Below are 26,920 nucleotides of genomic sequence, written 5' to 3' on the forward strand. Positions count from 1 at the left end.
ATTTTCACAGAAGACATCAAATGAATATTAATAATATAAATACTTATACAATATCAAAAAGAATTACATTTTCCAATTAATGTTTTAAAATTGTTGAATGGGTGCTTTAGTTAGTGTGTTATTTGACACTTGGTGAAATTTATGGAGAAGCTTCATAAATGAGCTTGACCTCAGGTATAATGTCCCGATAATGGCTGAGGCATCACTGGTTTTTGCTTCACCGGTTTTTGCTTCACCTTGAGTCATGGTGTGACCGTGTTTTCCTTTTTTAGCGTTTCCTCATTTGTTTTCTTGCTGTGCTCCATTTGTCGAAGTGTGAAAAGTGAACAGTGTCGTGGAGCTATGAGGAGTGGACAGCTAAAACACAGTTGTTAACCTGGGTCTTCTTCTTCTTCTTATGCCTTCCACCCCTCCTGGGGCATAGGCTGCCAACAAGGTGTCCCTAAGAGCTGAGATGTCATGAAGTTTCCTTGTTGGCATTTCTGTAGCTGGCAAGGTTTTTATGGTGTGGGGTAGCTAGCCCCATGCCCAACCCTACACCCTTTCTCAACCGGGCTTGAGAGATAACAGCCCACTTCATCAGTCCTCCAATGCATTGCAGCCCTTTGAATCTTCATTTGCATACCCTCCTTTGGAGGTGTGTTGCACTCACACACTGAAGTAATGAGTGATAAATACAGTCTTTCTAAGCTTCTACTTTGACACCTGTTCAACACCATCAAGGTGCCTGGATGAAAAGCATTTCCTCAGCCACCCAGTCTAAGCTGCTCAAGACTATCCCCAGGAAGAAGGTAAATACAAAAGTACCCGAATGTTATTTTGTTTTTCTATTCTGAACGAGGACCAGTTTCTTACCTTTAAGACTAATATTCGTAGCTGAATTGTGCCACCTGGCTTTTCCTGTTCTCGCAGTGTGCTTCTAATGAAATCTCAGGAGGAATTTCAGTCATTACCTGGTTTTTATGCTGTAACTTAATAAATCTGGAATACATGCTCCCCTGATTGTCAGATATAGAGTAGCAACATGTATGTGTATGTCTCTGTGTGTATGTGACAGCCAAAGGTGGAAGCATGAATCTATTAAGCAGGGTGTGGCAAACAGGGGGTTAATATAGATAGATAGATAGATAGATAGATAGATAGACAGATAGATAGATAGATAGATAGATAGATAGATATAGAACTGTACTATAAGCGTGTTTGAAATAAGGCACATGAGCTCAGACTCAGCTCCCTGTACCAGTAAGTGTTTACAAAATAGTGTGTAATGGGACAACTGGTAGTGTAGTGGTTATAGCTGCTCACTTTCCACCTAGTGGTTGTAGGTTCCAATCTCACCTCTAGCTTTAGTACCTTTGAGCAAGGTGTTTACCCTAAATTGCTCCAGCAAAAATACCCAGCTGTATAAAGGGGTAAATAATTGTAAAGTTGCTTAATGTTGTAAGTTGCTTTGGAAAAAAATGTCAGCTAAATGAATTAATGTAATGGCAGGACAATGGCCAGGAAGATGATCATCGTGGCCCTGCTGACAATACTGGGGGCGACATTGTGCATCTTTGTTGGCATCTTCTATGGCATGGACCACAGGAAACTGTCTGAAGGCACCAAGACCAGCTACTTCTCCAGAGCTGCTGTGGCTGCAGATGCAGGGCTATGTTCGGAAATTGGGAGGTGTGTATGTGTGCATTCAAGACATAGATAGCCGGGCAAAAATAACTAATTGTAATCTTTCATTTTTGGGACTGCAGTACAAATATACATGTAATGTGATTTTTTTTTTTCAGATTTACTTTGCAACATCTTAACAAAATGCACACCACATATATTTAAGAGTTACAAATTTACTTTTAAATCTTTTATTTTAAAGCAAAGACTACCTGTGTACTGCGGATGTTAACGTCACAGAAACTGATAGTATGTGTGTTTTCTACATTCTTAGGGATATTTTGAAAAGGGAGGGTTCTGCTGTGGATGCCGCTATAGCCGCCCTGCTGTGCGTGGGACTCATGAATGCCCACAGTATGGGCATTGGTGGAGGGGCCTTCTTCACCATCTATAATGCTACAACAGGTTGGACGAAGCACCATCCCAAACATTCATTCACAGTTGTTATTAGTATTTAATTGCTTCAAGGATTTATTCAATGTAACATTAAGTTTTACCCATTTAAACAGTTTCATGTTTTACTGGTTAGTGTCCATATCAGAGAAGAGAAACTGTCACTGCTGACTGTCTTGATGGATTACAAGACTTTTTGTCTTTTTCCCAGGAAAGGTAGAGACTATTGATGCAAGGGAGACTGCACCTTTAAATGCAACTGAAAGCATGTTTGGTGGTAACACTGAGCTTTCAAGAAAAGGTAAAGCTGTAAATGTAAATTAAAGATATTACAAAAAGTTCTATATTTTTATTTGAAAAAGCTGGAGAAATGAGTTAATGTATGCATTCCAAGTGAACAGTAACTTAACAATCATTAAACAAGAGAAGACAGACAAATAAAATCCAACTGTCAGGTACTCTGGTATTTACTGGATAGTGGAGAACCCTTACACTTCTATTTAGTGTTGTATACTTCAGAATATGCAGAAATAAGTTGTTTCTTCAATGTCTCCACTTGACAGACATCTAGACAAGGGGCAAAAGTCAGTGATATAAAAACTGCGATAAGCATATTTTCTTGCATACTACCTCATGCTTTTATGGCAAACAGATTTGAACAAACTTAGCAGTGTGTGTTAGGAATCTAAATATATACAGTTGTGGAAAAGGAAAAAGCTGTGATTCCTTTAGAACTATCTAGATTTCTACATCAGTGGCTTCTGAAAAATTATTTCCTTTTCATCTAAGTCATAATAATGAAGACAGTCTGATTAAACAAATACACATATACTGACCTTATTGTTAAAATATTGAAGGACAAGGGTTGAAAACATTCTGATTGATTGAGTCATTCATTCATTCATGCATTCATTAAATTTTACGTGCCTGGGTGGAGGCGAGAGGACGTGGGTTTGATCCCCGTTCATCCTGAATGGAGTATGCGTATTCTCCCTGTGTCTGCATGGGTTTCTTCTGGGTGCTCTGGTTTCTTCCCACACTCTAAAGACATGCTGTTCAGGTTCACCCATAGTGTGTGAGTGACAGAGAGAGTGTGTGCGTTCCACTGATGTATGGATGAGTGACCCAGTGTAAGTAGTGTATCTAGCAGTGGAAATCACCGCAGTGAATAAGGTGTGTGGGCTGATAACACTACATAGAGTTCATTGGAGAAAGCATCTGCTAAATAAATGGATAGACAATTTGGTTCTAGCAGCACACCATATACATACATATATTTATATATACACACACATAAAATAATTAAACACATAACAAAGTAGACAAATAAATACACACACACATTTTCTGAACCGCTTGTCCCATGCGGGGTCGCGGGGAACCGGAGCCTACCCGGCAACACAGGACGTAAGGCCAGAGGGGGAGGGGACACACCCAGGGTGGGATGCCAGTCCGTCGCAAGGCACCCCAAGCGGGACCCGAACCCCAAACCCACTGGAGAGCAGGACCTGGTCCAACCCACTGCGCCACCGCACCCCCCCAAATAAATACACACACACACACACACATTTTCAGAACCGCTTGTCCCTTACGGGGTCACGGGGAACCGGAGCCTACCCGGCAACACAGGGCGTAAGGCCGGAGGGGGAGGGGACACACCCAGGGTGGGATGCCAGTCCGTCGCAAGGCACCCCAAGCGGGACCCGAACCCCAAACCCACTGGAGAGCAGGACCTGGTCCAACCCACTGCGCCACCGCACCCCCCCAAATAAATACATTAACAAGCAAATGAAAAGGCAACCATGTATAAGTGCAAGAAGGGCAGGAGGAGTAGATTTAGTAACAGGTGGAATCTCCTTTCAGGAGCAGTAAGCTCAAGACTTCAATGTTTCCTGTAGCTGATGATCAGACCTGTGCACGATCAGGACTCTGGTTTGGCTATTCAAAAATGCAGAATTTCTTCTGTTTAACTCACTCTGTTGTTGATTTATTATTGTAATTATCATGCTGCATGACAACTTGCTTTTGAGGCTCAGATCATAGACAGATGATAATGAGGTACAGGTAATATTAAACTGATGAGTTCCCTGCTATGATGGAATTTAATGTTCCCTCAATGACTGCAAGCCATCCAGGTCATGATACAGCAAAGCAACCCCACACCATGATGCTCCCTCCACCATGCTTCACAGCTGGCTTGAGGTTTTGAGGTTATTATCCAGCATTTTGTTTATTCCAAACATAACATCATTACCTTTTGTCAAAACCTTCAACTCATGCCTCATCTGTCTGCAGAATTTAGTTCCAGCAGTATTATGGGAAAGCTAGGTGATCTTACACAGTATTAAGATGGGCAGCAATGTGTTTTCAAAAACAGTGATTTTCTGGATGGTAATCTCCCGTGAGGATCATTCTTTTGAAGACGTGATCAAGTGTAAAAGATACCTCCACATCCATAACTGTCACCTTAGCTTTTTTTGTGCTCTTTTGCAGTGACAAATGTAGGACACCCACTGTTAGGGAGAACTACTACTTTACACCTGTACACCTTCTTGACTGTGCACTGATGAAGGGCCAGGTTTTTAAAAATGCTTCTGTAGCCCTGTCCTATTTTGAACTTCAAAAAGTCTTCTTGAGAGGTCCTCTGAAGTATTTCTGGATTGGGTTATGTTGCCTTTTGTTGTGTGCTAAAAAGGCTGGCAGTAGAAGACTTGCATTGTATGTGGGACACCAGTTTTTAGAAACCCCCGGTACAAATACAGTCAGGTCAATGTTTATGTTGTTTTCGTTCTTGCAGGGGGACTATCCATTGCTGTGCCAAGTGAGATCCGTGGGTATGAGATGGCGCATCGTCGGCATGGCCGTCTACCATGGAGGGAGCTGTTTGAGCCCAGCATACAACTGGCACGCCGTGGATTCCCTGTGGGAAAAGCACTGGCAAAAGCTATTGACGAGAACAGGAAAACCATCCAGGAGGACCCTGCTCTATGGTGAGCGCAGCATCAATTCTGTGGCGCACGGTGCTAAGGGTTTGGACGGGGCAAAGAAGGATGCACAGGCAGCGTTCATAATGAACGTTTTATTAGAACACCGACACACAGGGAACTAATGCTCTTGGTCTGAGAACCCAGTGCCTCAAGCCAGCCCTCCCAGCCTGCTTAGCGCCCCCAGGCTTTTTTTTTCCCCACTGGCAAACACGGTCACCCCTTTATTTTGCCCGTAAGTCCACCCCAGTGGTTGCACACTTAGTTTACTCATTTTTCCCATAATGCAACTGTTTACAACAAACCCGTTTCCTGCTCAGATTTACGGTAATGTGAGTCATTACAATATGTTCACAACTCCATCTGAGAACAGCATTGCAAAACCTTGAAAAATTAGTGACAAATATAACTGTCTGATAACTGATAACTTCCAAATGGATCTGTGAGTGTAGCATGTACACCTCACGTTTCTTTTTTTGAAAATCTGAAATATACTTTTCACAAACCTTATACATGCTGGATTTATAACAGTGCTTTCCTTAACCTCTTCATTCCAGTGATGTGTTCTGTGACTCAAACAAACGGCCCCTAAAGGAAAATGAAACCATAAGATTTGTTACCCTTGCCGACACCTACGAACGAATAGCCTGGGAGGGACCTGATGTCTTTTACAATGGAACACTGGCTGAGGACCTTGTGAAGGACATTCAGGCTGCAGGTTATCAAGTCTGTTAAGTGTACATAAACAGTAGAAACTAGATAATATTTAACTGAGTAGAAAATCTCACTGCTATTGAAAACATATTTTTAACAGTACTTAAAGACGTACAAAGTTCATAGTCAAATTCCTGATAATGCTGCATTGGCATAGAGCTGCTGAAACTTCCTTTGGTAGAATCTGAAATGTTTCAGCTGGCATGGTATCAGTGAAGTATGTGTTTTCACACATAAAATACTGTGTAACTCATGGGCTCATGGATGTTTAGATTTTAAAAGTAATTTTTCGAGCATTATGACATGTTTGGAGAAAATGTAGCACAATGAACATTCAAAGACCTTGACAGTTTGCCCAAGGTTTGCCCATTTACTTATGATGTATTTTATTCTTGTATATGTCGTCACTGGCACATTTTAACTCTGTCTTCCAAAAATGGTATAACGTTCACCAAAATTGTTTCACAGTAAATTTACTGTTTTTCCTCTCTAGTGCCCAGGTCTCACCAGGGCTTCATGGTCATCAGATTGTTCTCTGTTTTAGGGGGCATCATCACACTGGAAGATTTGAATGAATATAGTCCAAGACTGGATAAAAGCCCAATAGAGGTTCATGTTGGGGGGTTCACCATGCATGTCCCAAATGCCCCTTCTGGTGGTCCAGTTCTCTCTCTCATACTCAAAATCCTGCAAGGTGAGCAGGTGCAGCTGGCATCTATGGCCCATCTGTTCCCAAAAAAGGATGCAACACCTTCACCAAGTAGTTTATCATTTTGTTTTTACATGTGTACAATCATAAACTGGTTATGTAAGGAAGGTGAATTCTGTCTATAGGTACTATGTAACTCTTAGTTAGGACCCTCTTTGTCATCTGTTATACATTTATTTATTTAGCTAACGCTTTCTCCAAAGCAACCTGCAGTATTAAGGTTAGAATTATTTACTCATTTACACAGCAGGGTAATTTTACCGGAGCAATTTATAAGTACCTTGCTCAAGTATACTAGAGCTGGAGGGGGGATCAGATCTGCAACCTTTGGAGCCAAAGGCAGTAGCTGTAATCACTATGCTACCAGCTGTCTTACAGTTACTAGCTATTTACCTCTAGCTCCTCTTGTTATTATTTACAAATTTATTGCTTACAAAGGGGATTTGTCACTCAAAAAGTTACAAAGGTTAATTTAGGAAGCCTTTAGGTGAACACTTATTGAATACAAGTCTGAAATGAAGCATTTCAACCCCTTATCTGACAAAGTGGCTTTATACTTAATTCATAGAAATTTAGTCAAACTCAGAAGCTTTATTGACTGGGTAATGTCAATGTATAACAATGAGACAACACACACAAATAGAGGCTAAGGTCACGGTGAGCCGGAACCTAACCCGGCAACACAGGGCATGAGGGGACACACCCAGGATGGGATGCCACTCCATCACAAGGCACCCCAAGTGGGACTTAGACCCCAGACCCTCCAAATCCCCCATACCACCACAATGAGACAGTAGCATATTGCAATTTAAAATGTGCAGCTTCCATGTATTCTCTACACATTATGTGTGATTTTGCCTTTTTGGTGGGTGTTGCTCGTGAAAAACTGGCTGCGTCAGTCAATTGGGAGGGATGGTGGGTCGGTGAGATGTAAACTTGTAACTTTCCTGGAAAAGGGCTTATCTGATAAATCGATAGTTAGAGGCTGGCACAGAAAATTATAATGTGCAACTGTTGCCTCAGCAAATAAAAAAAAAAAAATCCAACTGAGCAACTGCTTTTTCGGGATTAACCAGAACTGTTTGGAATGGAAATTTACCATAATAATATTAGGGAGCATGGAGCTCTCTAGTGTAGCTCTCTAGTCTAGCTCTCTCTCCAGGTTACAACCTGACGGCTGAGAGCGTCTCCACCACCAAGAAGAAGATTCTGACATACCATCGCATTGTGGAAGCCTTCCGATTTGCCTATGCCAAGCGGAGCCTAATGGGTGACCCGCTCTACCTGAACATCACAGATGTGAGTTTGCTGTTTCACCCTATAAAGTTCTGAATAATATATAACAATTTTATGAGGCAGCTGGTAGTGGTTAGAAATGCTGCCTTCGAACCCAAAGGTCACAGGTTTGAATCTCACCTCTGGCTCTAGTACCCCGGAGCAAGGTACTTATAAAAAATTACTCTTACACTGTCTCTATGTTAAACTCACTGGAGATGCAAGTGCAGTATCACCTTTTTTAGGCCAGTGTCTTCAGAGAATGTCATCGCAAATTCTTACTGGCCAAAGTAACGCTCTGCTTCTTCCATCCTCAGCTCATTAACGATATGACGTCAGATGCCTTTGCTGAGGACCTCCGCAGGAAGATCACAGACAACATGACCCAGCCGGAGAGTTATTATGAGCCTCATTATTTGGCTCCTAATAACCAAGGCACAGCCCATATCTCTGTGTTGGCAGAGGATGGAAGTGCAGTGTCAGCCACCAGCACCATCAACCACTAGTAAGGCATCATTGGTGGTCTTGTAACCAAATTTGGAGGCCTCCTTTACAGTGCTTTACCCCAGTACAACAAGCTGGTAAAGAGAAAGCAATTAATCAGCAAACATTGGTATTTAACAGAGCAGTGAATATAGCTGCACTGGTTCAATGAAAGGGATAGCCACGCCTCATACTGATGTCTTCTACCATTTATTCAGACACTGTGAAAACTACAAAAAACAAAGGCATAAAAATATTCAAGCATACATCTTTCACACAGTTTAAATTCTCTCATATTAGTGCTCGTTAACACACCAGCACAACCACGTTTTTATAACGGAAGTATGATTAACACGATAAATATGCACAAAACAATCACATTTCTTTACATAAAGCAAATCAACAGACATTACAACACAATATAAATTAAAGTGACAATTACCGTGTGCGCCCTTTGAACCTTATGCAGAAAATGTCGCTTCAGAAGTTGTGCTTTGCTGCTGCACGTCCTTCTTCTGCATCCATAACACCTTACCCACAATTCAACATTCCCTCTCTCAATTAAACTCAGATCACGTGACCCATTAAACTGTGCGTTTAACAACCCAAAGAGTTACATTCTTAATATCTCACCGTATTTATTACATTTTAATGATTTGAAAAACTGACCAAACTAGACAGAAAGAAATTTATAACAAAAAATGAACCAGACTCTCAAACCTGTCTTTGAGACAGTTACAGTGAAATTCTTTATGATACTTTTTTGCTTTAGTATTTTGGAAACAGTGTAATCTCTTGATATGAACATCTACGATCTCAAACATCTATGCTATACATCTATGACACACCTCTTGAACATCTATGATAAATTAATTTAGTATGCGTGTTTTGTGTTAAATTCCAACAGTTCATCACATGTTCAACCAATGTGTGTGTCATGTAACTGACATTAGAAAAATGGCCTTTTAAGTGATTCATTTCGGCAGCTTTGGCTCTAAGGTTCTGTCCCAGCGCACTGGAATCCTCTTGAACAATGAGATGGATGACTTCAGCTCCTCCAACATCACCAATGGCTTTGGTGTGGCACCTTCACCAAACAACTACATCCGACCAGGTGAGAGAAGCTGGTTTTTGGTTGTCTGCAAGTCCTCAAAGCCCTTTACAGCCACCCAAGGAACCTGCTGGGTCCAGTTCATTATATTTATGTCATCTGTAATTCAGTGATCCTTTAACGTGAGAACATGTTAAAACAAGTTTTGTATACCTATGCTTTTGACCAATGAAATTTTGTATGGTGTCACTTCCATAGTTTGTGTGCTTAACAAATACATACATAGTTTATCTGAAGGCATGATGTTATTAGAGTTCTGTTTATGTTGATTTGGGCAGTCCTAGTGTTTTTTTTTTTTTAATTTATTGTACTACTGCAGGGGGGCGCGGTGGCGCAGTGGGTTGGACCGGGTCCTGCTCTTCGGTGGGTCTGGGGTTCGAGTCCCGTTTGGGGTGCCTTGCGACGGACTGGCGTCCCGTCCTGGGTGCGTCCCCTCCCCCTCCAGCCTTTTGCCCTGAGTTGCCGGGTTAGGCTCCGGTTCCCCCGTGACCCCGTATGGGACAAGCGGTTCTGAAAATGTGTGTGTGTGTGTGTGTACTACTGCAGGAAAGCGACCACTATCCTCCATGTGTCCAGCAATACTTACTGACAGCGATGGATCCGTCAAAATGGTGGTTGGAGCTTCCGGAGGAACCAGGATCACAACTGCAACAGCCCTGGTGAGATTGTCTGCCTGTAAGTATTAGTCCTGTTCCCATGGAAACTGTCTAACTCCAGGAATGACTGTTTCTGCTGCAGGTGATTCTCAACTCGCTGTTCTTTAACTACGACTTGACCAAGGCGGTTAAGGATCCTAGGATCCACAACCAGCTTAATCCCAACACGACGGAAGTGGAGGAAAGTTTTGACATGGTGAGTTTGGCACAAATACACATAGTGTAAAGATTAACACCGCTGCATCAAAGCCTTTTGATACGTGCACTGACAAGTGTGGGACAATAGTCTCACGCAAAGAACCTGATAAAACTCTCATCAGATCATAAGTAGCAGACTGTGAGTTCTAACATAGATCTGCATGTGCATGCAGAATGTGTTGAATGCATTAAAGCAGAAGAACCATGCGACTGAGGAGGTGAAGATTGCAGGTTCGGTGGTCCAGGCGGTACTGAAGCAGGGAGACCACCTCCACGCTGAATCAGACCACAGGAAGGGTGGCTATCCTGCGGGCTACTAAAAGCTTCAAAGAACCCTTATGGACCCTTAAGGGCCATAGAGAGACTCTGATCACTGTCCTGCAGGCACAGTGAGGACCGTTATAAAACCATGTGCTGTGAACTTGCCCAATGCCTTTGGGAGATCCAAGTTTCAGTGTTAGAATTTTATAAAATGTTCATTTCACTGGGGAGAACAGATTGTATCATCTTCTACTGCCATGCCTACTGTTTTGAAACTACTTTTCCATGATGTACGTTTTATTATTCTACATTTGTAGCTACATATTAAAATGCAACAACGGTAAAATTCCTTGCTCCCTAAGCCAACCCGTCGTAGTTATTTTCAACTGGTTTGCATCCTTTGGCACCAAATTAAAGTCTATACATGCTGAAAGAAAACGATATCATTGCCAACTAATCAGCATAAAGAAATGGACTCTAATCCTGTTGCGGTTTGACTGAATGCTTTCATTGATGACTCCTTCAGTTTCGTGCCTCTTAAACTTCAGATAGACAAGTTCCATATGACAGGGACGTCTGTGCTCAACACCCCACACTGTTATTTCCAAGCACGAAAAGATCTCATTAAATTAAAGACATTCAACCATATCAAAAGATAATGCATTGACACCAAGGCATCGTCCATCAAAGTATCAACTCAGAAATGTAACCACAGAACTTCATCATGCTCCCTAACACATGTCAGCATTCATAGAAAAAATGATTATCCTTTTTAGAGGCAAAGTCACTTATACTGAAAATTGTATTATGGCACAGCACTAATACAAAATCATTTATCAAAATTAGAGAAGACTGGACATAGTCTTTATTTATATTAAATATGCTTACTATTGTAGCTATTGGCAGGTTTACAAGGAACCATTCGGTCTTGGTGCAATCCAGCCACTGCTCGGCTTTCAGGTTACCCTGCACATCGGTACAAAAGAGTTCAATGAAGGTACTGATAAAAACCAACTGTGTGGACAATAAAAATAAGAAAGCCCACTGTGTTTCTTCACCCAGGCATTTTTTTGGAGAAAACTAGTAACTATAGCCAGAGCTGCTGCTGCATGGCCTTCGGGCTTCTATAAATTGGCTCCATGCTGTCTCTGCTACTACCCTGGCCACGCTAGTGGTTGTTCTCCGTTGCCCTGTTGTCTCCACTGGCTGCTTCCTGAATGACCTTGATATCTTGTTCATTTTCTTCCCAGTGGACAACATTGCACTGATTTTCCTGGGATCCTCCTGACTTCAACTTGCATGTGTAGGATATTGATGTAAGCAGCATTCTGTCATTCCTACAGTCTTTCGAACTCTCTAAGTCCAAGGAATTGTGGCATTCCAGTCCTCCCTGTCACTCCACTTTGTGATCATTTCTTTGTCTCCTTCCAGCCATCCTTCACCACTGCTATCCCTCTCCTGCTACTGCACTCTCTGTCAAACCTCAAAACCTCTCTCATCCTCTTCCCTCTCCTCTGCCATGTTAACCTCTCTTCCACGCATTGTAAAAGATGTCCACAGATGATGTCTCCAAAATCTTCCTTTCAGCACTATCCTCTTTACTCAACTCTCTCTGTCCTCCAGCTTCCAGAACAGTAAGGCCGGCCTCCAACCCAATGTTATCGGACACACGCTATTGAGAAGAACAAAATTCCATTGCTGACAGGTGTCATGTCTGCCATGAGGAGTGATGAAACTAACCAGTAGAGGTCTGAGTTCAAATCACTTCACAGAAGACGAAGCAGCTGTTCTCAACAATTCAACTAAAGAAGAAGCTATAAAAGGCAAACAACAAGCCTGCAGAGTTGTGGATCCTTGATAAGCTATCTACTGTGGTTACCTGAAATTCTTTACTTCCTTCTTTGCAAAGTTGTTGTCACAATGTGTTTCTGTTCCACTTGGGAGTTTCTGCTCTGTGTCACGGTGTTCCCCTGGAGTGGAAGTGCCGGACCCAAGTGAGGGGCACAGGAAGGGTTCTCCAGGGGTAATCCAAAAGACAAAGTCGAATAAACAGGCAAATGGTCACCGATGTGCGAACGAAATCCGAAGGGAGAATCTGAGAGTCATAATCCGGTAAACGGGAAAGAGGTTGTGGTAAACCAGGACGTCGTGGAAATACAAGAGCGGGCACAGGGAAACAAGGAAGAAGGTGAGGGTGAAGACGAGGATGCGGGCAAGGAGGAGGAGGAGGAATCAGGGTAGTCAGGAGAGCTAAGGCAAGAAACGCGAGTGAGTAACAAGGCTGAACACGGTTCCGCAATTTTGTATGCGCCGCGCTTTCCTTTTATACACTTGTTCCCTGATATACCGCATGTGTTCCTCATCGCGCCAAGGTGAAGGGCGTGACAGTACCCCTCTCCATGAGCGGCTCTCACTGCTTGGCGACAACCTGGAGGACGTCTCCGGGGCCTGGACGCGGGACAGTCTGGGTAGTCTCTGTGGAAAGCTGCGAGCAGGTCAGGGTCCAGGATGTCTTTAGCGGCCACCCAGAATTGTTCCTCTGGCTCATAGCCCTCCCAGTCGACAAGGTACTGTAGGATGCCCCCTTGTCAACGGGAGTCCAGCAATGCCCGCAAGGTGTAGGCGGGGGCGTCTCCGTCCTGCAGGGGAATCGGAGGAGGCGAGTCCAGTTGTAGTTGATGTAGGGACATGGCACAGGGCTTGAAGAACAAGGTGTGGAAAGTTAGGTGGATCCTCAGGTGTGAAGGCAGCTGGAGACGGTAGGAAACTGGGGTGATGCGGCGGAGGACTTTGAACGGCCCGATGTACCAAGGACTCAGCTGCTTGGAGAGGTATGCCCCCCGGAGTCCCCTGGTGGACAGCCAGACTCTCTGCCCGAGCAAAAAGGCAAGCGAACCCCTCTGGTGGTCCTCCTAACGTTTCACCTGAACCTGGCTGTGAACCGTCCGCCAGACTTCGGCACTGGCCTGGTACCAAGCGTCCACCACCGGCACGTCACTGGAGGCAGGTTGCCAGGGGAACAACGGGGGCTGGTACTCCAGCATACACTGAAATGGAAACCAGTGCAGTAGATCCATGAGGCAGGGAGTTATGTGCGTATTCGTTCCATGGTAAGTACCTTACCCACTGCCGATGCTTCTCCGTGCAGTGACTGCATAGGAACCGGCTTACATCCTGCTGGAATCTCTCCATGAGCTCTCGATTCCCTATGTCGTAGTTCCTCTCTGCCTGGGAAATTTTCCTTGAGAAGAAGGCGCATGAGCATAATTTAAGAAGGTCTCCCTGACGTTGGGACAGTACAGCCCCTACCCCTGTCTCTGAAGCATCCACCTCCACCACAAATGGAGCATCAGGATCTGGATGGCGGAGGATGGGTGCTGTTGTGAACCTTTTCTTTAGGACATCGAAGGCGTGCCTAGTCAGTCCAGGTGAGTCTGGCCTTTTTAGAAGAGGTTAAGGCTGTCAAAGGGGCAGCCAGAGTACTGAAAGCCCAAATGAACCAGCGATAAATTTGACAAAGCCTAGGAATCGCTGTAGGGCTTTTACCGTGGTCGGCCGCTGCCATTGGAGAACCACCCTTACCTTTTCGGGGTCCATGGCCACTCCATCTTTGCTGAGGATGAACCCCCAAAAACGAAACCTGCTTCTGGTGGAAGAGACACTTTTCCCCTTTGACAAAAAGTCGATTCTGCAGCAGCCGCTGAAGAACCTGCCGGACCAGGGCCACATGCTCTTCCATAGATGGGGAATAGATCAGAATGTCATCCAGGTAAACCAGAACCCCTCAGTTGATGAGGTCCCAGAGGACGTGGTTCACAAAGGCCTGGAAGACACTAGGAGCTTTAGCGAGACCGAAGGGCATGACCAGATATTCATCGTGTCCAAGGGTGGTGCTAAAAAGCGGTCTTCCACTCATACCCCTCGCGTATCATTACCAGGTTGTAAGCACTGCGCAGATCCAAATTGGTGAATCATTGGGCTCGGTGGATGTGTTCCAGGGCTGCTGTAATTAGTGGCAAGGGGTGAGGATACTTCACCGTGATGTTGTTCAGGCCCCGATAATCGATGCAGGGGCGGAGGCTCCCATCCTTCTTCTCAACGAAGAAGAACCCAGCTGCAGCGGGTGAGATGGACGGTCGAATAATCCCCACCTTGAGGGCCTCCGTGATGTACTGCTGCATGGCCTGTTGCTCTGGTATGGAGAAAGGGTAGACCTGGCCCCGGGGAGGTGTTGTTCCCAGGAGGAGGTCAATGGCACAGTCCCAAGGCCGATGTGGGGGGAGTACTACCGCGTGCTCTTTGTTGAACACTTCAGCCAGGTCTTGATACTCGGGAGGTATGTGTACCTGTGGGGGAAGAGTCTGCGCACTCGACCGATGTGGCCCTGCATGGGATACATAGACAGGTCCCGCTGCATTGCAGTCCCCAAGACACCAAGTCACCAGTGCTCCACTTAAAGACAGGGTCATGCAGCACGAGCCATGGAAAACCAAGGATTACTGGGGTCTCGGGGGCAGAAATAAGATAGAACTGCAGCTGTTCCTTGTGGCAGGCCCCCACTCTCAAGTGGAGGGGTTCGGTCTGGGTGTCGATGTACCCCCTTCCCAAAGGCTGTCCGTCTAGTGCAATTACTTTCATCCGAACACTACACTGGCAATGGGGCAAGTTGTGAGCCTTGGCAAACCCTACATCCATAAAACAACTGGCAGCCCCTGAGTCCACCAAAACTTGGGTTTCAACTGAGTAGGCCCCCAGGAGATAACCACGGGTACAGAGAGACGGTTGTATCGGAGAGGTCCGCTCACCTGGGGCTCAGGGCAAATAGGGCATTGGACCTGCATTGGTTTGAAAGATCAAAAATAATTTCCTTATCATATTTGGTTCCAGCCAGTTCAAAAAACCCAGTAGTACCAAAAAAAGATGCGTCACGTGCCCGGGAACGAGACAAGTGACCGCACCTGCAGCTCATTGAAACAATCAGGTATAAAGGGAGCCCTATAACTACACAGGGGTGCAGATTCTTGCAAATGCCTTCCTTCTTGGATTTGCAGTATCAGCGTATACTCCTTGCCCTTAGTCCCTGCTTCATTCTCTGATTCTCCTGGCTCCTGATCCTCGCATGCTCTGCCTAAGATTAGCTTCACGCTCATATTGACATCTGCACTTCAAAGACCTTTGCCTGTCCCTGACCATTGTTTTTGTCTACCCCAGAGAACCCCTCCTGAAATAAAGTCGACCCGCACTTGGGTCGATTCCCTTATGTCCTGTCTCCAGTCTTCTTGCCTGACAGAAGAATTTGCCTTTACGATATGAAAACAGCAGAACTGGAATTCCTGCAATAGGCAGTGTCCGTGCAGGGAGTCCTACTGGGTTCCCATGACCAATTTTCAATTCAATTTATTTTTATAGAGCGCTCTTCTCACGCAGTGACACAGAACGCTTCAACACAGGCATAAGGCAAGAAAAAAAGATACAAACAAAGAAGACAGTCAACTAATGGCTACCATAATAATGTACTTTTATAGAGCTGTAAGTATGCCTACTGGCCATTGGGGAAAGGAACAAAAACTCCCAATTGAAGGTTGAGGGAGAATAAACCTCTGGGGGTCCACGGGCAAGTGGTTGCCCACCCCTCCTAGGCATTCTAGAAAGTAACAATTGTTAATGGCATCTTGGATCCCCAGCTCAGCATGGAATGTTTCGTTCATCATGGCAGTTGGACATCATCCTCTGTCAGCATGGGATTCGTCTGTCACCACTGGCTGGCCTCCTCAGGTCTTATGTAGTGAGGTAGTGCTCAACAAGAAAAAAGAAGAGTTAGTAATTGGTTACTTAAGTTAATTTATTATGCATTTTTATAAAGGTGGTAAAAACAACCAAGGCAGGTGGAATTACATTTCAAGGTGGAATGCCTGAGTGAACATATAAGTCTTTAGTCGGGATTTCAAAACAGAAACAGACGGGGCATTTCTAACAGTAACTGGTAGACTATTCCACAGTTTAGGTGCTCTATAACTAAAGGCACAACCTACTGAGGTCTTATTGATCACACGTGCTTTAAGGTAACCTACATCTAATGAACGGAGATATCGTCCTGGGATATAAGAATCAATGATCTCACAAAGGTAAGCCGGAGCAATGCCATGTACTGCCTTATAGGTCAAAAGTAAGATTTTATAATCAGCTCTAAATGTGACCGGGAGCCAGTGCAATGATTTAAGTACCGGTGTTATATGGTCAAACTTGCTAGTTCTATTGACAATTCTCACAGCAGCATTTTGTACCAACTGTAGCCTGGATACAGTCTGGTATGGACAACCCAACAATAAAGCATTACAGTAATCCAGCCTTCTGGAAACAAAAGCATGAACCAGTTTCTCAGAATCCCGTCTACATAGGAATTGCCACAATTTAGCTATGTTTCATAACTGAAGAAGCACGACTTAGTCAAAGCATTTACATGCGATACAAATGAGAGCTTTCAATCCAGCAGGACACCCAAATCCTTGACACAATCTATACACCTGAAGCTAATACCATTTGTTGTGAAGATTGGCGTGATCATGTCGAGAGTTTTGGCGTCACCACCCACCACAAGTACATCTGTTTTAGTGGCATTTAGAGATGAAAAATTTTTACTCATCCATAATTTTATACTGGTAAAACAATTAGCTAACGACACCACATGTGATGGATCATCAGGCTTAAACATTACATAAAGCTGTGTGTCATCAGCATACGAATGGAAATTTACATTGTGTTTGCGAAAAATGTCACCCAGTGGTAACATACAGAGTGAGAACAGTAATGGCCCCAACACAGAGCCCTGTGGCACACCATACTGAACCGTAGTTGAGATGGAGGGGGTGCAGTCATTAGATTTCAGTACAAGTTGTTTACGGTTAGCTAGATACAATTCAAATCACTTCAGAACGGTACCTCTTAGTCCAACCAGGTTTCCAAACCTACTCAGTAGGGTACTATGGTCTACAGCACAGGTGTCAAACTCAAATCCGGCCTGTTCCCTCATTTTATGTTGCCCACGAGAGCTTACAAATTATTTTATTGTGTGGGGGTGCGGTGGCGCAGTGGGTTGGACCACAGTCCTGCTGTCCGGTGGGTCTGGGGTTCAAGTCCCGCTTGGGGTGCCTTGCGACGGACTGGCGTCCCGTCCTGGGTGTGTTCCCTCCCCCTCTGGCCTTACGCCCCTGTGTTCCCGGGTAGGCTCCGGTTCCCCGTGACCCCGTATGGGACAAGCGGTTCTGAAAATGTGTGTGTGTGTGTGTGTGTGTGTTATTATAAATTTTATTTTCAGGACCTGAAAATGCATCTCAATTTTATTACCTGCGTGATGAAGGCATCTAGCCAGTAGATGGCACTGTCTGGATATCTGTTTTCTCCTACAATGGCGTTCTAGTGGAGTGATAAGATTAGTAAAAAAAATACGAATAGACTCATCATGTCGAAGAAAAGAAAAGTTGATGCAGAGGGGAGGCTATTTAATGACAGATTGGAAAGCGAATACATGTTTGTGCTTAATGGAAACAAGCCGGTGTGTCTTCTTTGCTACGAGGCCATGGCTGTGCTCAAGGAATACAATTTACGTCGGAACTTCAACACCAAACACCGAGCTAAGTATGCTAACCTTAGCCACCAAGAAAAGCAACAGAAGATACAGATACATTCATATAGTCTTACAGTTACAACCGGCCCTTTGAAAGCAACCATAATGCTGATGTGGCCCGGGATGAAATTGAATTTGACACTCCAGGTCTACAGTATCAAATGCAACACTCAAGTCCAGTAACATAAGAACAGAGATCTGACCAGCACCAGCATTTGGGAAGCTATGATTTTTTTCGAGAATTTTGGATAAAAACGGTATAGTGGAGATCGGTCTGTAATTACATGGGTTACTGCAATCCAGATCCGATTTCTTTAGTAGGGGCCTAATAACGGCGATTTTAAAAGTATTTGGAACACAGCCATTTAGTAACGACATATTAACAATATTAACAATAGGGTCTGCAAGCATGGAAACTGCGGCTTTCAGTAATTTAGTGGGGATTAGGTCTAAAGGACAGGTAGTACCTCTCACAGAGCGAATTGGCACGGTAATTTCCTCTACAGTTATTACGTCAAAGCTACTGAGATGGTGCGGACAACTAATATTTTCATCGTCAGAAGCGCTTATGCTAGCCAAAACCGAACTAGAGGGCACTATGGATTTGCAAATGTTCTCTAATTTAGTCGGACCAGGCTACATAATAAATTTTTGTTTAGTTGAACGCCATTTATGCTCTAATTTACGACATTCTAACTTTACCACATGAGTTGATTCGTTGAACCATGGTGAGTTTCTTACAGTTTGAATAAGTTTAGATTTTGATGGAGCCGCAGAGTCTAGGGCGAATTATAATCTAAAGCCATTTGATCAATATCTACACTCATTCCAAAATCTGAACTTCTAATATGATTAACAATTTTAGCAGTAGTATTTTCATCAATATGGTCTTACTATTGTCAGACGGCACCGGTAGGTATGGATCAAAGATTAATAAATGATGATCAGAAATAGGAAGAAAAAGGAATAATATTAACATGATGAACATCTACGCTGTAGGTTATGACGAGATTGAGCATATGGTTATGGGAATGAGTAGGAAGAGTAACAACTTGAGTAAAACCGACTGAGTTTAAGAGAGACATAAAACTATTAGCGCAAGTATCCGACGACACGTCTAAATGAATATTGAAATCATCCATCAGGATTATTTTGTCATGATTAATGACTAAATTGGTTATGAAGTTGCTGAATTCCTCAAGAAAAGAGGAGTACGGTCCAGTTGGACGGTAGATAAGGAATATAATTATATTGAGTTTTGAGTTGAAATCTAGTTGTAGAACTTCAAATGAGGTGATATTACCATGATTTCTCAGTGTTATTTGTAATCTATTACTGAAAAGAACGCCGACTCCACCTCCACAACGTACAGAATGAGATTTATGGAAATAATCATATCCGTCCAGAGCGGCTTCTATTAGCGGAATCGTATCAGACTCACCAAGCCATGTTTCGGTAAGAAAGAATAGATCGGACTTGTAACTTAATATTAAGTCATTTACTAGGACAGCTTCACTTGTTAGTGAATGAATATTTAACAAGACAGCATTTTATATTACAGTTTGGCCTCGGTGGTAAGTTGAGAACGTTTGTTTTAATGTATTTTAGGTTTCTGGTACAAGCGCTCCTATCACTAAGACTAGTTAAACGTCGTGGCCTTATAATAGTTTGTATGTTTTGGCTGCACTTAAGGCTTTTATTTAAAGGTTTGAGGCCCACACTGGACACGGTACAAGAATCCCCATAACATGAGAAATGACCACTGATATCAGAACGAGTAACAGACCCATCAATACTCACAGCTACTAAAGGAGATGACCCATGGCCGAGTCAGTCCTGCAGCTTGAAGGCCAAGTTCTGGGACAGAACAAACGAACCCCTCCAGTTGAGGTGTACACCACCACGCGTGAAAAACCTGGGCCTTTCCCAGAAAGCATCCCAGTTATTAACTAATGATATACGATTAGAGCGGCACCATGTCTCCAACCACGTGTTAAAGGACACCAGTCTACTTTACACTATGTCCCCCATGATGAGCCTAGGTAAAGGACCAGACACTATTATATTACGACATTTCCTTCTGGCCTTATTACACATAGAAATAAAGCAGCTCTTTAATACCTCAGACTGTTGAAAATGAATATCATTACCACCAACATGCACCGTCATAGTCAACACCGCATTATCGGCCAGAGAAATGACACGAGCCTCCATGTCAGACACACATGCGAGTGGGAAACACTTTACCTTTATACTTCGATTCCCAGGCCCCCAAACCTTAACATTTTGGATAGCTGAATCCCCCAAAATGAGCACATTATTATTATTATTATTAGGTGAACTGCTTAGAATCAAATATCTATTTTGGGTTTGGGCAAGAGAACCCGAACCAGGAACTCGTGGCTTAGGCTTTGCTTTATTCGACTTCTTATTCCGAACAGTAACTCAGTCGCCATGAGAGCGCTCCGGGGTACCCGGCTTCTCATTAGCTGTACTAGGGCCTGTACGTGTCGACGCCGAGTTCGACACTACAGAGGCATCGGGACACACCGAGTCCAGCCAACTTTCCATGTCTCGTATAGAAATAAAATTCTTAATGCGCTCTTCTAAATCGAGGACCTTCCGCACCAAGTCATTATTTGTCAGTCATTTCGAGCAAAGGAAATGTTCTACAATGTCAGCAGGTGCAACTAAGCAATACATGTTACATGATACACAACAAACACGTCAGACAATACATTCAGGGTGGAACTTACGTCAAATAGGGACTCCATTCTTTCCAAAGACGCCATCTCAGCTACCAGTGTTTGACTCCACGCTTTGCCTCGCTCTGGACGCTCTGCCTCACTCTTGCTCTCGCTCTGCCTCGACCAGACCTGCGACAGATATTAGAAACACTCCAAAACCTGGTGCCAGCACCGTCGGATCCTGGAACTGCCATGGCGAACGCGCCGGCCACCATGGATGTGCCAGCTGCCGCCTCCATAGCCCCTGCCCCCACGTCATCAGAAATCGCCCCATTCCTACCCGCGACGGACCGCTGGCTGGCCACGCGCGAAACGTAGCACGCTATGCCTGAAAAATGCCGGGGGTTCATCCTACAGTACAAGCTTGTTTTCGGGAGCCAGCCCCACGTTTATCAATCAGATGCCAGCAGAATAACTTATCTTATATCTCTGCTAACCGGACCCACGCTGAACTAGGCTACGGCTATTTGGCACAAGAGGGAGTCTACCACCTACGAGCACTTCCTGAAGCAGTTCCAGGAGGTGTTCGACCACCCGCTGTTGGTGCACGCGGCCAGCAACTGCCTGATGGTGATCCAGCAGGGGAACCAGATCATGACTGCCTACTCCCTAGAGTTCCAGACCCTGGCGGAGCAGAGCGGCTAGAACCAGGCCACTCTCATGACCTCATTCCGCCGCAGGCTTCACCTGTGGATCCAAGCTGAACTGGCATGTAGAGGGGAGGACTGGACCCTGGATCGCTTTATTGAAAACGCGATTATCGTGGATAACCTTGCATGGGACCAACTACCCAATCCCTGGCTACCCCCCTTGGAGACACTGATGACTCCTGAGGCCCCGGAACAGATGCAGCTGGGGCAGGGGCCACTGACTCCTAAAGAGAGGCAGCAGCTCCGGGGCAAGCTGTGTCTGTGCTGTGGAGGGACAGGGCACTTCAGAGCAGACTGCCCAGTGAAACCACCTGCCAACAAACCCCGTCACAGAGCAGAGGTGATTGTCATCCACCGCACCAAGACACAACTGACGGTACTGCTAGAGGTGTCTTGGGGGGTATCCCAGTTTCAGGCTCGCTCATTGATAGATCGTAGGGCTGCCAGCAACATGTGAGATCACCTTCTGGATCAGTGCCCTGGATGAGCAGCCGTTGGGTACGGGGCTGGTGGAGAACCAGAGGGTGGCATTAAGAGTCTGGGTTGGGGCTTTGTCATACTGGGGACCTTGTGTTTTTTCTTATTCGATCCCCTGATACGCCGGTGATTTTAGGGTTCACCTGGTTGGCTAAGCATGACCTGGTTTTCTCCTGGAGCAGTAGGGAACTTAGTGAAATGGGGACTGCAGTGCACAACCATTTGCTTCACCCTACCCTGCCAGGCAGCCTCTGTGGAGGACCCGGACGCGACTGAGGCCTTTGTCATCCCCACCGAGTATTAGAACCTCGCCGAGGTCTTCAGTAGAGCAAGACGGGTAACCTACCGCCACATAGGGCGTGGGATTGTGCGATTCATCTGTTACAGGGTGCCTCTCCCCCTAGAGGTCAGATATATCCTATGTCATTACCTGAACACTAAGCACTTCAAGAATATGTAAAAGAGACCTTGGCCTCCAGGATCATTCGGCCATCCACCTCCCCAGCGGCCGCCAGGTTCTTTTTCATAACCAAGAAAGATGGAGGGCTGTGTCCCTGTATTGACTATCATGGGCTAAACGTGGTCACGGTGAAATACCCACACCCCTTACCTCTCATCACCACTGCTCTGAAACAGGTCCACGGGGCTCTAGTGTTTACAAAGTTGGACCTGTGCAGTGCCTACAACCTCGTCTGGATTTGGGAAGGGGATGAATGGAAGGCTGCGTTTAGCATCTCATTACGGCACTATGAGTACCTGGTCATGCCATTCGGCCTGGCCAATGCACCATCCATGTTCCAGACCTTCGTTAATCATGCGTTGGGGGACCTAGTAAACAAGGGAGTCCTAGTGTACCTAGACCACATATTCATATATTTTCATACGATGGACCAGCACGTTCGAATAGTGCGGCAGGTGTTGCGGAGACTATTGGAGAACCGTTTATTCATCAAGAATGCTTATTCTATCAAAAGCAGGGCTCCTTCCTCGGGTTCATTTTGGAGGACAATGGTGTGGCTATGGACTCAAAGAAGGTCCAGGCAGTGCTAAACTGGCCCCGGCCCACGTCCTTCAAGTCCCTGCAGCCCTTTTTGGGATTTGCTCATTTTTATCGCAGGTTCATCAGGAGTTTCAGCTCTGTGGCAGCCCCACTGATTGCTCTGCTGTGGAGAGAGGGGACAAAGCTGGTGTGGACTGGGGAAGAACAAACAGCATTTCAGACCCTCAAGGAGAAGTTCACAACGGCACCGCTCTTGTGACACCCTGATCCCTTGCTCCCGTTCGTGGTGGAGGTGGGCTTTTTGGAGGTAGGGGTCAGCGCAGTCGGGGGTGCGGTGGCGCAGTGGGTTGAACCGCAGTCCTGCTCTCCGGTGGGTCTGGGGTTCGAGTCCTGCTTGGGGTGTCTTGCGATGGACTGGCGTCCTGTCCTGGGTGTGTCCCCTCCCCCTCCGGCCTTACGCCCTGTGTTACCGGATTGGCTCCGGTTCCCCGTGACCCTGTATGGGACAAGCGGTTCTGAAAATGTCTGTGTGTGTGTGTGTGTGTGTGTGTGTGTGTGTGTGTGTGTGTGTGTGTGTGGGTCAGCGCAGTCCTTTTCCAAAAACAGGGTACTCCCCCAAACTCCACCCCTGCACGTACTATTCGCGGAAGCTGGCTCCTGCAGAGTGAAATTATGACACTGGAAACTGGGAACTCTTAGCCATCAAATTGGCGTTGGAGGAATGGCACCATTGACTCGAGGGCGCTGTGCACCGTTTTCTGATTCTGACAGACCACCAGAATCTGCAGTACCTGCAGAAGGCGTGGCATCTGAACCCTTGTCAGGCTTGCTGTGCCTTGTTTATTACTCGGTTTAGATTCACTATGACCTACCAGCCAGGGTCGAAGAACACCAAAACAGACGCCCTGTCAAGATTGCATGGCGGGGAACCAGACACGGCCTTTTGTGATCTTATTGGAACAGGGTAGTGGCCCCAACCAGACAGCAGTTCAAATATGAGCTCCAGGTTGCCCCAGAAGAGGATCCCGGACCCCCAAACAAAGTTCATGACCATAGGTGAGGGTAGGAACGTAGATTGACCGGTAAATTGAGAGCTTCGCCTTACGACTCAGCTCCTTCTTCACCACAACAGACCGGTACAGTGACCGGATTACTGCGGATGCCGCACCAATCCGTCTGTCAACCTGCTGCTCCATTTTTCCCTCACTCGTGAACAAGACCCTGAGATACTTAAACTCCTCCACTTGAGGGAGCAACTCCCCCCTAACCTGGAGGGAGCAATCCACCTTTTTCCGACTGAGAACTATGGCCTTGGATTTGGAGGTGTTGATTCTCATCCCCGCCGCTTTGCACTCAGCTGCAAACCTCTCCAGTGCACGGTGTAAGTCTTGATTTGATGAAGCCAACGGGACCACATCGTCTGCAAAACGCAGAGACGAGATCCTGCAGCCACCAAAACAGACACCCTCCGTTCCCTCGCTGTGCCTAGAAATTCTGTCCGTGAAGATAATGAACAGAATCGGTGTCAAAGCGCAGCCCTGGCGGAGTCCAACATGCACCAGGAACAGGTCTGACTTACTGCCAGCAATGTGAACCAAGCTCCTGCTCCGGTCATACAGGAAACGAACAGCCCGTAGCAACGAGCCCTGAACCCCATAAATGGCTGGTAACATCGTGACCAAATTTCGTCCTGTTTCCATACTCGCTTTGGTCAATCGCTCTTTTAATGTTCTGTTTGTTCGTTCTACTACTCTTGCTGATTGAGGATAGTATGGGATATTAAAGTGCCATTCTATAGCTAGCAATTTGGTTAGTTGTCAAGTTACACTTGAGGCAAATGGCGTGTCGTTGTTGCTTTCAGTGATCGTTGGAATGCCAAATCTTGGAATGATCTCCTTTGCAATTATTTTAGCTACTGTTTGTGTGTTCTCTCGAGCGCACGGAAACGCTTCTGGCCACTTTGAAAATCTGTCCACAACTTCTAGCATCATCTTCAGGTTGCCTACTGGTGGCATGTGTGTGAAATCAATTTGGATGTGCTGAAATAGTGCTCCTGGAAACGGGAGCGAATCGTATTTGACAGGTTTATGAGGATTCACTTTGGCACACATTAGGCATGAGTCTAATATTATTCCTACGGTTTCGCTCACTTTCGGTATACAATATAGTTTGCTTATGGTGTGTACCACCTTCTACTTACTCATGTGTGAGAGACCGTGATAATGTTGTATCAGTGTGACAAGAGCTAGTTCTCGGCAACACAATCCTTCCCTGTGCATCACGTAGGATATCATTGTCACCTGGTTTACAGCTATTCTCAGCCCAATGTTCTAAATCACTTGAATTTGGTTGGCTTTTTATCAGTTTTATATCGATGTCTGAAATATTGCTACCGTGCGACATCATAGAAAAAATTTTGTCACTATTTCGGACATGTGGAGATTGTACGCCCTTCTGAGCTGCAGCTTTGGTGATCGAGTCCTTCAGTGATTAAAATAGCGTGTGCATTTCTGCAGTCCAGACAATGGGTGTTTAGAAAGTGCCAGCCCCTTTTGTGGCCTCCCTCAAAACTTTGTCTCGAGCTGCACAATCAGGTATCCATGAGCGGCAGCAATTTATCAGTCCCAGAAAACTCTGCATCTGGCGTCAAAAGAGCGGATCAGTATCACTCTGTCCGCTGACAGACGTTTTTCACTCTTGGACAACACGTATCCTAGGTAATTAACTTTGGTTTTTACCCATTCTAGTTTTTGCCATGAGGCTTTAAAACTGGCAGTTGCCAGAGCGTTGCACACAATCACAGAGGTGTCTTCACAGTTTTTTGCAGTCGAGCCAGACATGAGCAGATCGTCTGCATATTGTAGCAGGCAGGTGTCTGGCGGCAGTTTAATGTCTTTGAGTTTGGCATGCACCACGGCGGAGAACACGACTGGTGAGTCAACATAGCCCTGGAGCAGGTACGTCCAAGTATATTGTTGACCTTTGTAGGTAAATGCGAGAAGCTGCTGTGATCTCTCGTCAGCAGGAACACCGAAAAAGGCAGAGCAGAGATCTACACCAGTAAAATAAGAATGATGCGATGGTATAGAATTCATAACTGTTGGCACATCTGGAACATAGGTGATAGTGGCAATACCACCTCATTAATTTTCGGCAAATTTAAACGACAACTTACTTTGTCCGCCTTCTGAACAGGATTAATTGGGGTGTTGTAAGGCGAATGTGTCCTAACTAAATTGCCCTGTGAAAGTAAATTAGCAATAATACTAGCAACACCCTCCTCTTTTTCCTTGGACAGTGAATACTGTTTGACATACACAGGATGGTGTGTTTTCAGCATTGTGGTGTACTGTTTCACATTAATCAAACCAGCCTTAGCTTTATGAGAGTCCCAGAGCGAATGATTCACGCATCTCAGTGCAGCAGAGTCGTCAGGCTGTGAGACTTCCGGAGACAGGAAATCCTGTGGCTGAGGTTGCATCTCAGTTGGCAGCATGAGAGTGCAAGAAAAGAGAGAGAGACATTAGCATCAGTAAAAATAATTTCCATGCCCATTTTGTGCATCAAGTCTCTGCCTAACAAATTTAGAGGCAAATTAGGAGTAATAGTGAAGCGATGCATAAGATTTAGGTAATGTTTGGTAGTTGAGCTTGTTCAGGGCGCGTATTATTTAGACAGGTATTTATGAAAAGGACAGTGTGAGATCTGTCGGTTACATCTTCTCCTAATGTTCGCAACAATATAGTTCTGAATTCAGGTCCCATCAGTTGGGCGTAATGTGTTTGGCTGCGCAGTGTCTGAACGTACTTCAGAGGATTTTGTTGGGGAGATGGCAGCGCAGAACACACAAGAGTTTATGGTCGCAATATCTACAGGTTGCATTTGAATAACGTTCCCTACTCTGACAAAAATCCATGCAGGGTCGGCTTTAGTTGTATCTACCCCTGCGACTGCATTATGTTGTGGTGAGGAT

The 26,920-nt window shown here is 45.2% G+C and overlaps 1 protein-coding gene across 1 annotated transcript; it reads left to right on the forward strand.

Moving 5' to 3' along the window:
• The first annotated feature begins 702 nt into the window (after window positions 1–702).
• On the forward strand, window positions 703–11,035 carry LOC108933611 (glutathione hydrolase 1 proenzyme-like). The gene is made up of 13 exons (XM_018750793.2): window positions 703–791; window positions 1,492–1,671; window positions 1,940–2,070; window positions 2,270–2,359; window positions 4,856–5,048; window positions 5,600–5,760; window positions 6,301–6,450; window positions 7,628–7,764; window positions 8,058–8,245; window positions 9,210–9,337; window positions 9,881–9,993; window positions 10,073–10,186; window positions 10,362–11,035. The coding sequence occupies exons 2-13, from the start codon at window positions 1,496–1,498 to the stop codon at window positions 10,506–10,508; spliced, it is 1,728 nt and encodes a 575-aa protein (XP_018606309.2). The 5' UTR covers window positions 703–791; window positions 1,492–1,495; the 3' UTR covers window positions 10,509–11,035.
• The last annotated feature ends 15,885 nt before the right edge of the window (window positions 11,036–26,920 follow it).

Source organism: Scleropages formosus, chromosome 6 (assembly GCF_900964775.1).
Source record: "Scleropages formosus chromosome 6, fSclFor1.1, whole genome shotgun sequence".
Lineage (NCBI taxonomy): Eukaryota > Metazoa > Chordata > Actinopteri > Osteoglossiformes > Osteoglossidae > Scleropages > Scleropages formosus.